At 41.4% G+C, this 20,295-nt stretch overlaps 1 protein-coding gene and 2 long non-coding RNA genes across 3 annotated transcripts; all 3 read left to right on the top strand.

The window, feature by feature from the left end:
• Positions 1 to 805: 805 nt before the first annotated feature.
• klb (klotho beta) lies at positions 806 to 9,811 on the top strand (the record flags this gene model as incomplete). Its single annotated transcript, XM_084056959.1, has 9 exons — positions 806 to 1,010; positions 1,256 to 1,460; positions 2,512 to 2,869; positions 4,411 to 4,924; positions 5,400 to 5,671; positions 5,851 to 6,107; positions 6,203 to 7,128; positions 8,046 to 8,171; positions 9,333 to 9,811. 9 exons carry the CDS (start codon positions 806 to 808, stop codon positions 9,809 to 9,811), a joined length of 3,342 nt encoding a protein of 1,113 aa, XP_083913085.1.
• Positions 9,812 to 13,592: 3,781 nt separating this feature from the next.
• LOC311045831 lies at positions 13,593 to 15,152 on the top strand. Its single transcript, XR_014600815.1, has 3 exons — positions 13,593 to 13,695; positions 13,785 to 13,855; positions 15,033 to 15,152. It is a non-coding gene; the product is annotated as an uncharacterized lncRNA (long non-coding RNA).
• Positions 15,153 to 15,956: 804 nt separating this feature from the next.
• LOC311045666 lies at positions 15,957 to 18,524 on the top strand. Its single transcript, XR_014600794.1, has 4 exons — positions 15,957 to 16,045; positions 16,159 to 16,311; positions 17,476 to 17,604; positions 17,753 to 18,524. It is a non-coding gene; the product is annotated as an uncharacterized lncRNA (long non-coding RNA).
• The last annotated feature ends 1,771 nt before the right edge of the window (positions 18,525 to 20,295 follow it).

The raw sequence follows: 20,295 nt of genomic DNA, 5'->3' as shown, positions 1-20,295 counted from the left end.
TACAGTAAGATAGCATGTTTTATACACATGCAAGGTTAGTTGTTTATCCTTGTGTCTTTGGTGCACTGCACTTCTCTCTGCACTATATGATTATTTACCTTGTTTATTGACTATATATAGTTCTTGCTTACACTCCTTATTCTGATCTCATGCTTGTAAGTATGTCACTCGGGAAGAGAGTGTCTGTTAATTATATTGTAATTGTAAATTGTAATCTTTGTTTTAGTTGGATTGTAGAAGACGTCTCCAGGTTGATGTTGGTCCTAAATGGATTGTAGAAGACGTCTCCAGGTTGATGTTGGTCCTAAATGGATTGTAGAGGACGAAGATTGATGTTTCTCACTTCTTCACCGTGGATCTCATGTCTTCCATCAGTGGACTCCTGATGTTGCTGGAGACGTCTCCCCTGTCCAGAGGATTTCTGAACCAAAGTACACTTGTCCAGGGCAGCAACTATATCGTTAATTTTCGTATTGATTATTCTATCATTTTCCTTTTTCGATTAATCGAATCATCGAGAACCGTCTTTTTTTAATAGATTAATAGATTTTTAATAATCGATTAAATAGATAAGTCTGTTTACGTCGCGTTGTGAGCTAAACACGTAAGCCCTACTTTATACTTCGTTGTGCAGCCCTGTCGCACAAAACCGTCAAAAACAGCCGATCTACAAGCTCACAACACATCGTGATGCGACGTGTTGTGAGCTTGTAGATCGGCTGTTTTCGGACCTTTTTATACATTTTGAAAGACAAAAGAAACGCAAATGTTCATTTTTTTTCGCCCCCAAAATCGATTATTTAGTATGTTCCTTCAATGTCCTCCGTGCTTCCTTCTCTCCCTGCTGGTGTTGTGGAGCATCTCAACCAATCACAGCTCTCTGGGGGAGGAGCTCGTCCCAGACCCCACCAGTCACGTCTCTGTGGGGCAGGGCAGGAGGGTGTGGCAGCGGCCCCCACCAGATCCCACCAATCACAGCCAGTCGTTCCTTCATGGCACCTTCCCGCCCGGTAGGCTGCCTGCAACTATCGATTATCATATTATTATTGTTATACTTTTTTTGCATTTTCAATACACTTGATATTGTTTATAAATCAACCAATCAATGTGAGAACATTCTAATAGATGTATTATAATCGACTATAAGCCAGTTAGTCTGATTAAGCACTTAAGTCCTATTTTTTACTTTGTGGTTTTATTTTTTATGATTGATTAAACCTGTTAATTCGATCAACTGTTGTGCGCCTACCTCCAGGCTTCCTGTGGGGTACAGGAACGTCTGCCCAGCAGAGCGAGGGGTCCTGGGACAGCGAGGGGAAAGGAGCCTCCATTTGGGACCGCTACCAGAGCTCTGATGTGACCCATGATGTGTCCAACAGCAGTGACAGCTGGGAGGAGGACGTTGAAGCTCTGGGGTTCCTGGGGGTTCAAACCTACTCCTTCTCTCTCTCCTGGCCAAGGTTACATTTGTCATTTCATTTTGACTTCATGTTTTCAATTTCAGTTTAATGGATTAGAAATGGATTAGTTTTAAGTTTAGTCTTTATTGGTTTTAGTGTTATATTTAGTTCTGTAATGAACGTGTTTGGCCAATTTCATCCAATCAGGAGAGAGAACCCATTTATCAGCTTAAATGTCATAGTGTTCCAGTTCCAATTTGGTTTGATCACTTCCAATTGCACTTGTTTATCCTGTATCCTACATTATATGAGTTCTCTCCTCCTGATTGGATCAAATTGGTATCCTGACCTCAAAAAGCATTTTCTCTCTCTAAAGAGCTGGAGAAACAAAGCTATTACTGAACAAACACTCAATTCTTTGAGACACACATCCGGGTTTTTGACCAATAAGCACCTTTGTTTGGCCCGATTTTGGAACAACTGACGTTTTTTTGGGCTAAACAAAGGCATCGCGTGACGTTGATCCCTTTCTCCTATTGGCTCTTACTAGGACATGACGTATGTGTAGACAGAAGAATAGCAATGATTACTATCAGAATATAGAGTTACAGTGGCGTGCACAGACATTTTGAGGGGCAGGTGCTCAAGTAAATTATACTTTTTTTTGTTTACTTGGTCTGCTCTTTTTTCCCTCTACACCTATACCTCTTTGCCAAAAATAGCCGATCTACAAGCCCACAACGCCTCGCAGCGCGAGGCGTTGTGGGCTTGTAGATCTGCTATTTTTGGCTAAAGTTCTCCTCAGAAAAGGGATGCTAGGTTTCGAGTGGTTATGGTAAAAAGAAAAATCATATCACATAAAGATTTGGCGGACCCCCTGTAGTAGTTCTGAGGACCCCCTAGGGGTCCCGGACCCCCTATTGAAGACCCCTGCTGTGCCCTTTTTTCAAAAGGGCACTTCTGGTCAAGAGGGCAAAGGGCAGGTGCTCTAGCGCCACCTAGAGTCTATCTGTGCACGTCCCTGGCAATGATTACTATCAGAATATAGAGTTAACACTTACTTCAAACAAAAAAAACGTTAACTATAATATTAACCTTGCTGCTGGCCCAGACTCTTCCCTGACGGGAACGCCACCGGTCCACCCAACGCCGCGGCCGTGCAGCACTACAGCCGTCTGCTGGACAGGCTTCTGATGGAGGGAATCGAACCGGTCGTCACCCTGTACCACTGGGACCTGCCCCAGGCCCTGCAGGACGTCTACGGGGGATGGAAGAATGACAGCCTGGTGGCGCTGTTTGACGCGTACGCGGCCTTCTGCTTCCGAGCGTACGGCGGGCGGGTGAAGCACTGGCTCACCATGCATAACCCCGCCCTGGTGGCCGTGCAGGGGTACGGCACGGGGGTCCACGCCCCCGGAGAGGTGGGGGGGCTCTCTGCCTCGCTCACTGCGGCCCACAACCTGATCAGGGTAAGACGCTGGTTCTCAATTTAGGGTCTGGGGACCCCTGAGGATCCTTGAGGGGCTCCTCAGCAAAATGAGAAACACTTTAAACTCTTAAAGGGACACTTCACCCCCAAAAAAACTCACCCCATGGAGACTTGAATTCATGGATATTTTTTTTGTTTTTTGTCTCATTCCTAAGACAATAATTTGATGACCGGCAGCGGTTCCGGTAGGAGACACAACGACTCGTTGTGTCTCCTACCGGAACCGCTGCCTACCGGTCCGCTGGTCATCGAATTATTGTCTTAGGAATGAGACAAAAACTAAAAAATATCCATGAATTCAAGTCTCCATGGGGTGACTAATCCATTGAAACAAAGTTTTTTTTGGGTGAAGTGTCCCTTTAAGTTTTTTTTTTGTATTTCAGCTATTCGAAAATAGCTGATCAACAAGCTCACAAAGCATCACATCACAACACATTATGAACTTGTAGATCAGCTCTTTTAAAAAGGAATCTTGACAAACCTTGACACATCTTCTACTGTATACTGTATGGGGATCACTGGTGCAATGTCTTTTCAAATGGGGGCCTGCGGCCAAATACATATGATTTTTGGGGTCCTTATCATGAAAATGTTTGCGAACCGCTGGGGTGAGATACTCAGGGTCAATGGGCTGTGGTGGACAGTAACTATACGTTTACTTGAGTACTGTAAGTACGAATTAAGCACTTAAGATCAATCTATTTTAAAGGGTGAAAATAACTGATTGTTGTTTTGACTATTGTTTTTGTTTTGTTAAAAATGTCTGTACTCTGTAAATTGTACTTTTGAGTACGTACGTATTTTTATAAGCAAGTAATCCAGTACAAATTTGACTGAGCAACTTTCACTAGTAGATGAGTAATATTTGACCAGGAGCATCTATGCTTTGACTCTAGTACTGGGGTCGAGTCCACCACCACCATGGTGTCAGGTGATGTTTATAATATTGTTCGACTCTAACAACAAAGCACACCGTCAGACAGCCTGACTTTGAACTTTGAACGGCGTCTTTTATCAGCTCCTGCTGGTCTGACAATGTTGACATCTTAAAGGATTTCACGTGTGTGTGTGTGTGTGTGTGTGTGTGTGTGTGTGTGTGTGTGTGTGTGTGTGTGTGTGTGTGTGTGTGTGTGTGTGTGTGTGTGTCGCAGCCTCAAACGAAGAAAACTTTATGTCATTCAATCGTTGCACAAAATGATCAATTACAAACTAAACATACTGTAAGGAATGTAAGGAAATGTAAGGAAACTTACATTTTTCAAACATGTCAGATGAAAAGATAAAAAATATTTATACTTAAGGGAATAAGACTGGTAAACAGATTATTTGGGTCAAAGGGTCAAAGTTCTTCACAGGAGAGAAATGGTGCATGATATGAAGTTATATGACCTCATTAAACACATTACAGCAGTTAAAATGCTGCAGTGATTCAATGCTGAATTTATTTAATTATGTATTAATTTATAATTACTTCTTATTTATTTATGTATTCATGTATTTATTTTTGCTTCTATGTTCCAGGCACATTCCAAAGCATGGCACACGTACAACAACCACTTCCGCCCCGCCCAGAAGGGGGCGGTATCCATTGCCCTGGGTTCTCATTGGGTCCAACCACCAAGAGGCCAGTCCACCCCGGAGAACATGGAGCGCTGCCAGGAGTCCATAGAAGCGGTGCTGGGCTGGTTCGCTAACCCCATCTTCAGAGACGGTGATTACCCACAATCCATGAGATCCAGACAAGGACACCTGCTGCCTCACTTCACACCAGAGGAGAAGCAGTCCGTGTGGGGAACCGCGGACTTCTTTGCGCTGTCCTTTGGGCCTAACAACCTCCGTATGGGCCAGAACCTGGCGAACTATGGGCAGACGGTGTCCCCGGACCTGAGGAGCATCCTGGGCTGGATAAAGCTGGAGTACGGGGACCAGAAGGTGCTGGTGGCAGAGGCGGGCTGGTTCTCTGAAAGCAGCGTGGGGACAGACGACACAGTGAACATGTACCTGATGAAGAGATTCATCAACCAGGTCCTACAAGGTGAGCTGAGCTGTTGAGAGAAACAGCCTTTGAGGAACAAAGACTATATGGGGCCCCATCTTCTGCCCGGTACAAAGTGGCACTGGCCTATATCATCATCACTCTGGTGAGGAAAGGTCTCACCAGAGTGGTGAGGAAAGAGATAGAGTCCTCAAAGTGTGGTCCGGAGGCCCCCTGGGTCCCTTGAGGGGGTTCCAGGGGGTACCCAGCAAAATGAGGAATAGTTTAACCTTAGCCTTTTTTCAGCCATTCAAAAACAGCAGATATGCAGGCTCAGAATGTGTCGCAATGTGATGTATTGTGAGCTTGTAAGGATATGCTGTTTTAGAAACAAATTTAAAAAATCTTGACAAATCTTCTCTTACGTCGGGTCCCAGGCACACAATCTTTTCAGACGGGGGTCTGTGGCAAAATACATATCAATTTGAATGAAAATGTTTGAGAACCACTCTTATCTATTATGTATTTGTTTCAGCGATCACGTTGGACGGGGTGCGAGTGTTTGGCTACACTGCCTGGTCTCTGGTGGACGGATATGAGTGGAATTATGGGTACAGCGTGAGGCGGGGCCTATTCTATGTCGACTTCAGTCAACCAATCAGAACCAGGCTGCCTAAGACCAGCGCTCTGTACTACAGACGTGTCATCAAGGACAACGGTTACCCCGGCAACGATGAGACACTCCAACACATCAAGGGGAGTTTCCCCTGCAGCTTCCAGTGGGGCGTGGCTGACTCCACCCTCCAGGTAAACAAACTGATTCCACCCTGCAGGTAAACAAACAGACACGGGGAGTGGCTGGCTCTACCCTTTTGGAGAAGTTCTTTCTTTGCTTGAGTATGTTCATTTTTGTATACTTTATACTCGGAGGACGTCTTCCACCACTGTTCATAAGTGATTGAATGGTGTGTGTCTGCTCATTACAGGTGCGATTCCATCCGTTCTCCCCTCAGTTTACTGACCCTCATCTGTACAGTTGGAATCTGACGGGGGACGGGTCGTTAAGGCCGGTGTCAGGGGTCAATCTGCACACCAGAGGACCTCAGTGCACTGACTACCTCTCCATCCCCGCCCGGCTCCGCCTACTGGATGCCACCGGTATTACACACTACCGCTTTGCCCTGAACTGGTCTCTGATTCTACCCCAGGGAGACCTCTCTGTTGTCAACACTGATGTTCTGAGGTGTGTATACACATACAGTAGAGATGCATACATGCGCACGCACGCACGCACGCACGTACGCACGCATGTCTATTTAACCTTGTTCTTTCCTAAAGGTACTACCGCTGTGTCCTCACTGAGCTCCATAAGCTGGGCCTGGAGGCTGTGGTGACTCTCTACTACCCCACACACAGAGCTCCACTGCTGGGTTTGCCCGCTCCGCTGCATGCCTCCGGGAGTTGGCTGAACCAGAGTACAGTAGAGGCCTTCCTGGATTACGCAGCACTCTGCTACGGGGAGTTGGGTCCTTGGGTCGGGCGCTGGATCACAATCAACGAGCCCAACAGAGTGCTGGATGTTTATCCCCTAGGGGAAGAGCAGCATCATGCAGCTCATAACCTTCTCCTGGCCCATGCCAGAGCCTGGAGGCTCTATGAGAGAGAGTTCTCCAGTCAACAGGGGGCGCTGGTGTCCCTGGCTCTGCACGCCGACTGGGCAGAACCCGCCAACCCCTTCCTGGAGTCCCACACGGCTGCGGCCCAGAGATTCCTTCTTTTCGAACTCGGCCGCTTCTTAGACCCGTTGCTGGGGACCGCATATGAGGAGAAGGTGGACAAAGGGGGCGATTACCCGACAGAACTGAAGGCATACCTGGAGGAGAGAGCTCTGGCCATGGGCCTCCCTGGATCTCCACTGCCTCGCTTTACAGAGACAGAGAAGGAGGAGATCAGAGGGACGTTGGGTTTCATCGCTCTAAACCACTTCACCACGCGATTAGTGTCTCCTTATCCGTCCCAACCACACCTCAAACGGCCTCCAGACCATGGTTGTCTTCTCCTCACCGATCCCACCTGGTCCACCTCGGGCCGGGGGCAGGCTCTGGTGCCCTGGGGCCTGCGTAAGGTGCTGGGATGGGTGTCAGAGAGGTATGGAGGAGCTCTGCCTGTGGTTGTCACAGCCAGTGGCGTGGATGACCAGGCCCTTGTGGAGGACAGGCTCAGGCAGTATTACATCAGGAGCTATCTGCAGGAGGCTCTCAAAGGTTGGTCTCATGTTTGCTTGGCAGCCGATTTGAACTGGAAACACATGGGAAGGTGTCATGTGTTTCCGGTTCAAATCTGAAAGTGTGAAAAAAACATGCGACACAGGTCAAACTGCAGTAATGTTGCAGTTATGTGGTCGACTGGTCAAATTATAACTTCTACAATTTTGTCTTTACTATGTATGTATCAGAATTTGTCTTTTTGGAATCACATTACAAAAGGAAAAAAAACATCCTTCAACATTGAGGTTATAAAGAGCGATAGAACATTGATGTACAGTATCATTCACTGACTCAATTGTATCGCCATTCACCCACTGTAAAACCCTGGCTTCATGGCAAACGTTTGAAACCATAAACCTTCAGAGATGGACAACAGCAACAAGACTATCAGAGTTATATTAATTCACACTAGCTTTAATATCTCCTCTCATCAGTGCATGTGTGGACTAGCCGCTTGCGTATTGTGCAAGCAAAACGTTGCTATAACTCCACCAATTTCTACTAACTGCAATAAAAAGCACATTAAAATATACGGTATATATATATACCTGTATATATTGCAGTTATATTATAGATCCAATATAAATAAACAAGTTAAGCTTTTAACCACATGAACTCTAGCATCCTTATTCTGGGGAGATCAAGCTCACAAAGCGTCGGGTGCAACGCGTTGTGAGCTTGTAGATCGGCTATTCTCACCAGAGATTTGGTGTAGAGGGAAAAAAGAAAGGAGACTATTATAGAGCCCTGGGGCACTTATGAATATATGAGTACTAAATGAGTACATATTGATGCCAATACTTTTATAATTTTACTCAAGTACATTTTTTATATACTTTTACTTAAGTAAAAACATTTGAGTACTTTTTCCTGCATGTGTTTTTTATGAATCTTTGAATGGTGTTGTTGTGCAGCTGTCCAGCTAGATGGTGTCAACCTGCAGGGTTTCTACGTGTGGAGGCTCCAGGATGAACATCTCCCACGCTTTGGCCTCTTCTCCTCCACCCACCACCAGTCCAAACCCAAAGCCTCCGTCCAAGGTTATTATTCAATTATTAAATATTAAAACATTTTTTTTTAGTTTATGTTTTCAATTTCAAGTTGAGTTTTGATACATTTAGTATTAGTAGTATTAAGCCCTATTTAATACTGGATTACAATAGTGTCGCATAAAAATACTGCATGTATGCATATAATGCATGGTGTATCGTGTTAATAAAGTATTCAATCAATCAATCAATGTGGCGTGAGCTTATTTATTAAACAAATTAGGGGGGGGGGTTGAAAAGTTAAAAACGATGATGTTGTATTGGAAAAAAATATATACATAATATATATATTTATATATATATATATATATATATTTAAATAATACATTAAATTGATTAGTTCAATTAGCTGTTTTACCCCTAAACAGTAGCTAAGTATATTTACTCAAATATTGTACTTAAGGACACTTTCGCTTCTCAGAGGCAAATGTTATACTTTTACTCCACTACAATTATTTGAAAACTTTAGTTTCTAGTTACTTTGCGGATATAAATTATTATATTCTAAAACATACATTGACTACTTTAGCCCTATTTTATACACTAGACCATACCCGGTCGGCGCAGCGCATCCGTGGGGGGATATGCGCACATGATCTGGCAACCCGGGAGGCAGTTCGTCCCATAGCTGGGCAGGCCCGTAACCATGGCGACATTGTTTGACACAGAAACGCTAATAAGAAGCTGAGATTTGATGAAATTGAAAAACGGGCTTCACAGTTGTGTTCAGATGGTAATGGTGAATGGCTGTGTGCAAAATCAGAGCAATTGCTCCAGCCACTGAGGAGAACCGGGTAGCTTCACGTACTCACGTACTCACCTCGTACTCACCTACTCACCACTACAGACAGAGGTTACTAGAATTATAGTAGGATAGGCTATTTGAAAATAGCCGACCTACAAGCTCACAACGCGTCGCATCGCGACGCGTTGTGAGCTTGTAGATCTGCTATTTTCAAACATTTTAGTACTTTTACTTTTGGTACTTTAAGTATATTTTGATGCCAATACTTTTGTACTTGTTCTCAAATAATATTTTGAACAGATGGGCCTTTTACTTGTAACACGTTGCTACTTTTACTTAAGTAAAACGTTCGAGTCCTTTTTCCACCACTGCCCCTAAAACTATTACATCCTTGCCTCCCGCCGCAGCGCTCCGGGAGCTCATCGGCCACGGTGGTTTCCCAGAAGGCAACGCTACAGGAAGCTGTCATCACTCCATTGAGCCACAGCGGTCTTCTTCTACTTCTTCCTCTTCTTCTTGCACCATCTGTGCACAAATCCTCCAAAACAAACCGGTTCTGCTGCTGGCAGCGTGTCTTCTGCTCTGTGCAGTGGTCATCATCATCATCACCATCATCATCTTCGTCACCAGCAAGAGGAGGAGGACCAGGACAAGAGGCAGAAGGATGATGATGAAGATGAGGGAGGAGGGGGTGGAGGAGGTTTTGGTGTACTCCCTTGCGCCCAACGTCAAACGTCAGACGTGGGACACCAGGGTGACATCGCCGAAGATGACATCATCACAGAAGATGACATCACAGACTTTGACGCCACAGAAAGTGACATCACTGGGACTCCCAGGGGCCCTTGAGGGGGTTCCAGGGGGTCCCCAGCTAAATGATAGATAGTCAGGAACCAAATGGACCCTTATGGGTCTGTAAGAGTGTACAAATGGAACAAATCTGTACACTCTCAGAGTTAAATGAATATTGATTTCACAATAAAAATTGGGGTCCCAGAGATAGAAATTACATTAAATGGGAGTCCGCAGCCTAATGCATGTCCTTGAAATTGAAATGTTCAAAATCACTGCTAGAGCCGCAAAAATCTTCTCTTATGGGGGTCCTTGGCATATTTTATCAAATGGGGGTCCGTGGGCTAATAGGTGTCAAATTGGGGGTCCTTGACATGAAAAAGTTTGAGAATCCCTGGGGTAGACTACTGGAATTCTGTACTCAAGTAAAAGTACAACTACTCCCATAATAAAGTGACATGGTGGGGAACTTTATAGACTGCCAAATGTGTGTATCTGTGTATCTATTTCCCTTATAGTCAACCTACTATAGTGGAATAATAGTCTAAATGCATTGTGTGCAGCCTCTCCCACCAAAGTACTAATTTAGATTTGACTGCAGCTACTCTTGTGTCTGTGAGAATTACCAATTACCTGGCTCCCATCCATGGACATTCCGGACATTCATTACTTGACCAGTCAGCATAATCATTCTTACGGTGTCTCATATCCTTATATGAGGATTTAGAATAGCATCTCATCTGCGTACATAAGAGGTGACACCTCAGGGAGCTTCTACCCAGAAGGGCTGTTGCTCTGTGAAGGGCTGGAGAGAGGGCCTGTCAGCCTGGCTTAGCAACCCAGGCTGGCTGGCTCTGACGATCTTCAATACATGTTTGTTGACCCAAGACCTGAGGCCGATTCTACAAAATGTCTTCTAAATCTAAAATAGACATGTTGTGGTTCTTAAACCTTTTCATGTCAAGGACCCCCAAAGTCATATGTATTTGGCCACGGACCCCCATCTCAAAATACTTTGTTCCAGGGACCCCCCAGAAGCAAAGATTTGAGTTACAAATGTTCGCTTTAAAAAAAAAATATATATACAGAGATTTGCACACATTTTCACTATTTAAAAAAAATAGCAGAACTACAAGCTCGTAGCACGGCACTCGGTGCTGCGCCATGAGCTTGTATATCTGCTATTTTTAGCCCAAAGAAATCTAAAATGACACAGATGCGTTCCTGGTCTTAATGGGTTAATTCTTCATCCTTGTGGAACATTACTTTCTTCCATTAATAGTACTCAAGTAAAAAGTGCAATTACTCCCATAAGAAAGTACCCAAGTAAACTTATTGATTGGTGTTTTGTGTTAATATTGTGGTCTGATTTTGTGTGTGTTTGTTTTGTCATGCAGAATGTATCAGTTATTGCTGTTCTGTTCTGTTCAAGGTTCAATGCCAACGTTTCTTTTGTGATGCCAAGACACACTTCTAGCAACCATGTTTTGGCCTATAGCAATAAATGTTTATGATTGTGATATAAACAACTTTAACCAGTATGATAGCATAGCATCATTGTTATGCTGAGCATTGTTGTTGCACACGCTGTACTGGCTGTTAGCTGTATCAATAGGAATGGAAATTACATTTTTGGGGGTTCTTCTGAGTTATGTTGAGTATTGATATCCTTTAAAGCTTTCGTTATTACCCGTTGGTATTATAATAAGATTATGCGGTTGCTTTAAATACTTTTGTTTTGTGTCCTAATAAAGACTAAAAATAATACATTAATAACCAATGTAATCATTAAGACAAATATTGTGTTCATTGCTGTTATGCACTTGAGTCCACTTAATGAAAAGGTTATCTCAGAACGATGGCAGAAGTGGAAAGTACTGTGTGTGACTCTAGTAAGAATGGTTTAGCTGTGTAGTGCAAATGTGATAACAGGATATGATTAAGCAACCTTTAAAAGTCAGATGAGGAGAGAGTCATCTGTCTGTACATGCATCTGCATTATGGTTTATGTTCCTTTCTATCCTCCTCTAATCTTTAAACTACAGGCTTGATAGAATTGCCCCACCAACAGCTTGCAGAGAAATGCTGAGTCAGAAATAAAAATAAATAATAAATGAAATGAAAATAAATAGGCACCAAGTATGAATTTGTAGCTCATCATCATCATCATTCAAAAGGTATGAGCCAAAACCTTTTTCAGGAAGCGGCTGTATTTCATTTAACCACTATTGCGACCCCGGGGTCACTAGGCTCAGGCAAAAAAATCCTTTACCTTCTGCTTGAAGCAGTCTCTGATTGACATACATTTTTTTATATGAAGACATGTCATTTGACCTTCGACCTTAATCTTGTTTTTTTTTTTACTTTTGTCTTAATCTCCTTTTCTCCTCAGGTTTATACCTGTGCCCATTATATGTTCACCAACAACTATGGTCATTTCCATACTTTTGTAGTTGTAAGATGTATTCTTCCAGTAAATTGTAAAGTTGTATAGATGACTTGTAAATACGATTGTTATCTCTTCTTTAAGAGTGATGTGACAATATTGGATTTAGCCGAGGTTCTTCCTTGGCCTACTGGGTTAAACGTTTCACGCTGATTGGTCCAGCAGTGCCAGAGATTATTAGCTGTTCACAGACAGACCAGGGAGAAAACATAATGTTCAGCCTTTGGCCGTCCAGCCCGAGATAATTATAAGAAAACTATCTCCGCTCGTATAGCCTTGATGTGGAATGTCAAGTTTTAGGATGTTGCAAACCACAGTTTTCAACATCACAAATCTCTGGCCTGAACTGCACAACACATACTTCAGCAAAACGGGAAACGGGAGGGAAGGAAACCAGAGCAAGAAACCCACTCACCACGCACACGCGCGCACACACACACACACACACACACACACACACACACACACACACACACACACACACACACACACACACACACACACACACACACACACACACACACAGAGGGTTATGTAACTAATGTAGTTACAGTATATCAGCGGTGCTTTATGTGGTTGCTATGGGGGAGTGAGGGGAGGGGACAGAACAGAACATTAAGAGAGGGGAGTGGCTTTTACTGTTTAAGGGAAGTGCCGTAGCCTGGTAAACCCTCCCTCCATTTGATTCCACTCCTGGAATCAAATGGAAATGAGATTTCCGGAGGGAGGGTTTACCAGGCTAGAAGTGCCGTGCCCCAACCCTGTTATTAGATTACAGTCATCTAGTAACAGTATTGGGCATAGCTGGGGCAGAGCAGATAAGGGACACAGCTGACCCTATACCATTCTATTTTATTGGGTTTTGAATGTGCTTTATATGCATTACAGCGTAGGGTGTAGGCCTAGTACTAACACTAAGCTACACATGTAATACTTTTACTGTATGCACTACACTTGTCTTTATGTTTGGTCTATGGGGGATAGGCTTTGACTTTTTGAAAAGTTATTGTTTGACATTCATGATGGAATCTACCTGATAGCTACTAATATACATTTTTTTAAATTAACTTTAAATGGACAGAATCAGATGGTTTAAAGTCTAGAGCGCCATCCACTGGTTGAACTAAACATCACTGTGGTTATATCAGGTCAAAAGTGTACATGTGACATCATGCATTCCTTTCCGTTTTGGACTTGTTGAGGTACTATAAACAATACTCTCTCTCTCTCTCTCTCTCTCTCTCTCTCTCTCTCTCTCTCTCTCTCTCTCTCTCTCTCTCTCTCTCTCTCTCTCACACACACACACACACACACACGACAGGGATGTGATTGGCTAGGGAGACTGATAGAGGGTTTGGCTTTTTAATGTTTTGGTGAAGTGCCACGCCCCAACCCTGTTTAGATGTAAACCTGACCATCTGATGGTTCAAAAAGAGACAATCTCATTGTTTTCATCACTAACACAGCCGATGCTACAGCTGATGCTACAGCAGGTTACTAGTAGTCTGCCAACTTACCAACTGAGTATTAATGTAAGTGTCGATATGATTTATTTCATTTCATTTATAATCATTACAATTTATTTTAACTTACAGGAGGAGTTATTTATCTTTGTGCACAGCTTGTCCACATATGCTGTCTCCATCAGGGGTGTGTGCTGTGGTGGAAAGCAACTCAAGTACTGTACTTAAGGTAGGGTATATTCTTTTGTTAAAACAAAAGGTTTTGTGTTAAAAGGTTAAAGCACTATATTCTGATAGTAATCGTTGCTATAGTGTTTGTTCAGTCACAGGAGTCTCCCTGTCTCTCCAGCTCTTTAATAAACAGAACATACATTTTCAGGTAGGTGACGACATTTCAGCCAATCAGGAGAGAGTACCCATTTATCTCATTTATTTCTTTGTGTCACCACTTCCAATTTCACGTGTTATGTATCCTGTCCTGACTGAGTTATCTATCCTGATTGGATAGAATTGGTATCTGGACCTGAAAATGCCTTTTCTGAGCCGGAGAGACATGGAGACTCCTGATACTGAACAAACACTCTATAGCAATGAGTACTATTAGAATATAGCTATTTAACATTATTATTTTGATTTCCCATACTTTTACTTCTACTCCACTTCATCTCGAGGCAAATATTGTACTTTTTACTCCACTACAATTATTTGAAAACTTTAGTTACTTTGTAGATTTTGATTATTTTACAAAACATACATTACCCAGCTCCTATATGTACTTTGGCTATTTGAAAATAGCCGATCTACAAGCTCATATAGTGACGCATTGTGACCTTGTAGATTTGATATTTTCAAAAGATGTTTCATTCATATTGAACTTGTGAAATGGGACATTCTCCATAATGAGTACTTTTACTTTTGGTAGTTGAAGTATATATTGATGCCAATACTTTAGTACTTTTACTCAATTAAATGTTGTTACCGGACCTTTACTTGTAACAGAGTATGTCCACAAAGCAGTATTGATTTAGTACTTTTTCCACCACTGGGGGTGTGTGAGTGTGAGTGTGAGTGTGAGTCTGAGTGTGTGTGTGTGTGTGTGTGTGTGTGTGTGTGTGGGGGGGGGGTTTGTAACGTGTGGAATCCATACATGTGAGGGTATAGTCAATCTCCGGTACTCGTCCAGGCTGCGTAAACACCGGAGAGTCAGCATATATTTATGATTTAATGTTTTTTAATGGTTTCATTTATTGTATTTGTTTTTTTCTATTGTATGTACTCCATGGACCCCCTGAGTGGAATAAAGTTTGAATTGAATTGAATAATGCTGCTTTTGTTGTTTGTTAAAAATTGGTTATGTGGTTAATGGTTATGCATTTAAGTGATTGTTTTGTGTTTTGTTTTGTCAGAGGTTAAGAACAGGAGTTTACACAGACTTAAACCCTACCCAGTCTTTCAGTTGAACCTCTCAGTCCAGAACATCATGCATTTGGTCATTCTCATCATTGGGGTCACACTTTTCCCTAAAGGTGTGTGTGTGTGTGTGTGTGTGTGTGTGTGTGTGTGTGTGTGTGTGTGTGTGTGTGTGTGTGTGTGTGTGTGTGTGTGTGTGTGTGTGTGTGTGTGTGTGTGTGTGTGTGTGTGTGTGTGTGTGTGTGTGTGTGTGTGTGTGTGTGTGTGTGTGTGTGTGTGTGTGCGTGCGTGCGTGCGTGCGTGCGTGCGTGCGTGCGTGCGTGCGTGCGCGCGCGCGTGCGTGCGTGTGTGTGCGCGCGTGCATTTATGTCTGAATTTATGTCTGTATTTCTTTCTTTATTTCGACCACATTTTTGTCCTGAAACAGACTTCAACCTTGCAACTTCGAACCAACTGTCCGGTGTTTTGTTTCCCTGCCGAGAAATGCATGCACCTCTTCACAATAGTTTACCTCTAGACTTTAAACCATCTGATTCTGTCCATTTAAAGTTCATTTAAAAAAAATGTATAAGCATGCATTTCATAGCTACCAAATATTCCTTTTGTCATTCTAGAGCTACTTGCACTTACAATAAATGCACATTTATCGTTTTAAATCTTAATTTTCAAATTCACACTAATAGGGGAATTCTGAGTTCATTTCAGTGTGTTGGTTGGTCACACATGCTGTAAACCTACAGTTTTATCTCCACTTAGACATACTGTATAACTATCAGCTTTTCACACTTTGTCACTCCCATGCAAAAATCTAAGCCATGTCATTTAGTTTTGAATCATGACCGTATATATGACATACTCCCATTACAATCATCATGGAACATGTGTCAAGTTTCTGTTTTTACCTGTAACCTGTTACAGGTTCCTATTCCATGGATCCTTGGAATAGGAAAAGAAATAGAATGTCCTGGATCCGCGCAATGTGCTGCATTGATAGTCGTGGTAACTAACGGTACGTGATAGAGGTATAGACTATAGCTATAGATTTCAATGTCACCATCTTGAGCAGATATTCTAGTATGATGACATTATTTGGTTGAAGGTAATATTTTGTTTCGTTTTCAGTTGAACAGAGTACGGCTGTGGTGAATACAATGAAGAATTGCATGCCACCCGATCTGTGCAATACTGGCTCAGTGTATTTTGGAAACATCAAGACATATGAGAACATCCAGTGCTGTTCCACTGCCCTCTGCAATGTTAACTTTACGAGACATAGTAAGTACCTGCCTATACCTTTATGTGGTGTCTTCTAAACTACAGATAAAAAACATTTATTAAAAAATGGGAGATCTGTGCACTCAGAGTAGCCTGTATTATACATGTTAAGCAACATTTTGGTTTAATAAAGGCTGCTCCCTCTTTTAACTCTGAGTTAAAAGAGATCTTATCGCGTCTGATCAGGACTACCTTTTACTATTTTAACTCTGTTGACTTTTGCGTGTCCGGTGAGCACCTGGTTGTCTTACTTGATGGAAAAATCAAGTAAGACATACTTGATGGAAAAACTGAAACTGAAACTGCAATTAAGCAAATACATCTACGGATGAAAATGCTAGTACCCACAGTCACACCAACATGTTTTGTTTTGTCTCTGCATTCCTGAGAAATGATCAGTTATATTCAGGATATTCTGAATTATATGATGTAATATGACAAAAACAGTACTTCAAATAGTGTCAGACTCATCTACATATTTTATATACATATCTCTCTACTCTAACCTGTACATACTGTATCCTATATTTCACTCTAAAAAAAACTAAACGTAAAACTAATGCTAGGCTTACAGACACACAAATATTAGCATCTCAGTAAATTCACAGGAGCTGCTAATATGGGTAACTTAAGCAGTAACAGAGGAAGCACGGTTACGTTAGTGAAATAACAATAATGTATTGAGGTATTTACCATAAATTACTTCTTTAGGAATGATGATAGTTTGTTGTGTTCTCTGATGCTCCCAACCAAAACATTGCGACGAAGAACGTGAAACTATGACCCGGAAGTGCATTGCAAAATATCGCAAAACATGTTTTTGCAATATCTCGTAAAACATTTTGCATGTTCTCTTGCAAAAGTCATTTTTTTCTCACACATGTCAGGCAATTGAGGCAGGCAAACAAAATACCATAAAAAGAAAACTAAAATACTTGCTTATTATGAAATCTCATCTAAATCAACAAAAATAAACAAAAAAAAACAAGGTGAAAAATAAACGCACCAATTAGATAAAAATGTATTAGTCGTAACATTTAACTGTCACAAAGTGTCAATCATTCGATAAAACAAGTAAGAAATGATCAGCAAGTCAATATTGTTTTGCATGTTTTGTATGTGGTTCAGAATTTAAGAAATAATTATGAATTATTTTATTAACAGCAATTTCAGCAATTGGCGACTCAGAGTTTCCCAGTGGTAAGAAGTGCTACACTTGCACAGATCCAGAGAACTGCGGCAACACACAAAAGACTTTGACGTGTATAGCAGAACAGGACCGCTGCATCTCAGGTGAATCAGCTCATGGCTTCAGGCGACTGCCTTTTCAGTTTACCCAAATATAATATTAAATATTTCACTTTCCTCATCTAAGAAGAATGCCCAATATTTTTTTCAGTGTTAAGCACAGACAATAATATGTTTTTTTTTGTGTTCACAGTGATGGAACATAATGGAGACCGAAACAAGACCATGATTGGCTGTGCCACACAGAGCATGTGTGGAGATGCTCAATACATGCTAAACATGGTGATGAATATTAGCCTGTCCGAGGATTCTACAATAAGCTGCTGTGAAGATGACTTGTGCAACAGTGTCAAACAGATGGATCCTACCAGCACTACTGTCAATCCTACAAGTCCTCCAAACCTCGCTCCTCGTAGCATCAGTGCTGTTAGCCTCTTGTTCCTAGTGGCACCAGTGATGTTAGCCTCCAGATCTTGGTAGCACCAGTGCATGTTATTTTTAAATAGTAAACAATTTAAATTATCTAATTCTTTTCACATTTGCTAAATCACTTCCCGAAAAGATCTGTTCAGTGTGTTGAGATCTCAGTCGCTAAATATTGATTGGCTGCAGAGATCGTTCCTCTTAATTAATGGACATGAACATAAGCATAATATGATTACATTACATTTTAAAAATTCCAAAAGTAAATTGCTTCAAAATAATAGAGGTGATCACAAGATGTTCTGTCATCGGCTCTTTGTACTATACCAGGTCTATGACCTGAGAGTCATCTGTTAGATTTAATGTCTTGTGAACCTATAAGATGTAACTTTCTTGGGTTTTGATAATGTGCATTGTATTATGTTTTACAGAGTATGGCGTACTAACACTCACCTACACTTGTATACTTTTATTGTTTGCACTGTGGTACAATTGTCTGTATGTTTACTGCTATATTATTTCATCCCATGTCTACTGGTCACCTGCACATGGACCAGTAGGGCCAGGTGACCTGGCCCAGTGGTTATCTCAAGGTGTGTTCCTGTTTACTTTCCTTTGTCTGGGGAAGGATGTGAGGCCCAAAATGTCACCCAATACAGCATAGCATTGGCGGCCATTTTGTGGTGCTACAGATCGAAAGCCCATAAGTTTGTTTTTGAATTTTCAAAATTATTCATATTAATTATTTTAAGCCTGGAACCAGTCCAAGCCATCCAGCTCCTGGTGAATAATGACCATACAACATTTGATTCTGCGTCAAAAAATATTTGAAAACTGCAAAAAAAGGGTATTTATTAAATATGGTGTATAATATAATTACATATTCTAATATTTTCTGACACAGAATCATTTTTTTTTATGGTCATGGTTCATGGATGGCTTGGTTCCAGGCTTACAATAATTTATATAAATATTTTCAGGAATCTCTATGGGAAAAAATGTGTGGGTTTTCTATCTGTGGCACCACAAAATGGCCGCCACATGCTGGCAAAATAAGCAGTTGAAAGGCTTATTAATATAAACTTCCATGCTGTATCTGTTCAGGCTGTGCTGCACACTGACAATTTGTATTAGGCTATGCTATGTTATAGCTGAGAGACTATATCAGATTTCCACTGGTCCTAAAAAAAAACTAAAAACCAACACCAACCAATAGCCACTATTATGCTCAACCTGAACAGCCTAAATGAATTTACTTTGCAAGTACATCTGGGACTTTTACATCATACTTTTGTCTTGCCAGAATGGACATGAATTAATGTTGGCTCGGTCTTACATTGCTCAAGACAAGCAGCCCCATCTGCTGGATGACTGCGAGAAGTACAAATACAAATACTGTATGTACTCTATACAGCTAAATCTAATACAACTAGTTTCCTTTAATTAAATGCATACATATATCTTAAACATTTTTATAACTCATATGCAATGTCATAATACTTTGCAAACACAGCATACTGTCCAAATATTGTATGCAAAGTACATTACATTGTTTTACATTCAGTATTCTAATGTATGTATGCATATCATTTTATATTATCTATCTTTATTTCATAATTTTTTTAATTTACTTTATCCATTTCCAATTTTTTTAATTACTATCCATTTCCATTTTTTAGTCATTGCTTTGCATACTTTTATATAGTCCATATTGTAAATGCTATATATAGCACTACATTTAATAGAATAAATGAATACATGTGTCTGCGGCTAACCTTGCAAACCACTGGGGTCTCATGTTTACAATACTCAAAGTCTTCCAAGTATTTTGTAGACGGTGTGCATAACTGTAGTCCCAGGTTTTCATATGGTGATTGATTGATTGATTGAAAATTTTATTAGGCAAAAATGTAAAACAGCACAGTTACATTTAAAATACTTTGTCTAAACGGTCCGTTCAAAAAAGTCCTTGCGGTCTTGTTTCCATTGAGGTCCTTGGTAGAGTACCCGTTTCCTGTTGGGGTTCATTTTCCTGCAGCTTTGTTTGATTGGCTCGGCAGCAGATTTGAACTGGAAACACATGGGAAGGTGTCATGTGTGTTTGTGGTTCAATATGAAAGTGGGAAAATAAACATGCGACACAGGTCAACATGCGACGCAGTTATGTGGTCGACGAATTATCTGGTCAAATTATAACTTCTGCAGTTTTGTCTTTGCTATGTGTGTATCATAATTTGCCTTTTTGGAATCACATTCCAAAAGAAAGAAAAATCCTTCAACACTGAGGTTATAACGATCGACAGAACATTGATG

Source organism: Gymnoscopelus microlampas (genome assembly GCF_963454915.1).
Source record: "Gymnoscopelus microlampas genome assembly, chromosome: 5".
Classification (NCBI taxonomy): domain Eukaryota; kingdom Metazoa; phylum Chordata; class Actinopteri; order Myctophiformes; family Myctophidae; genus Gymnoscopelus; species Gymnoscopelus microlampas.
This window is presented reverse-complemented; position numbering and strand designations above follow the sequence as displayed.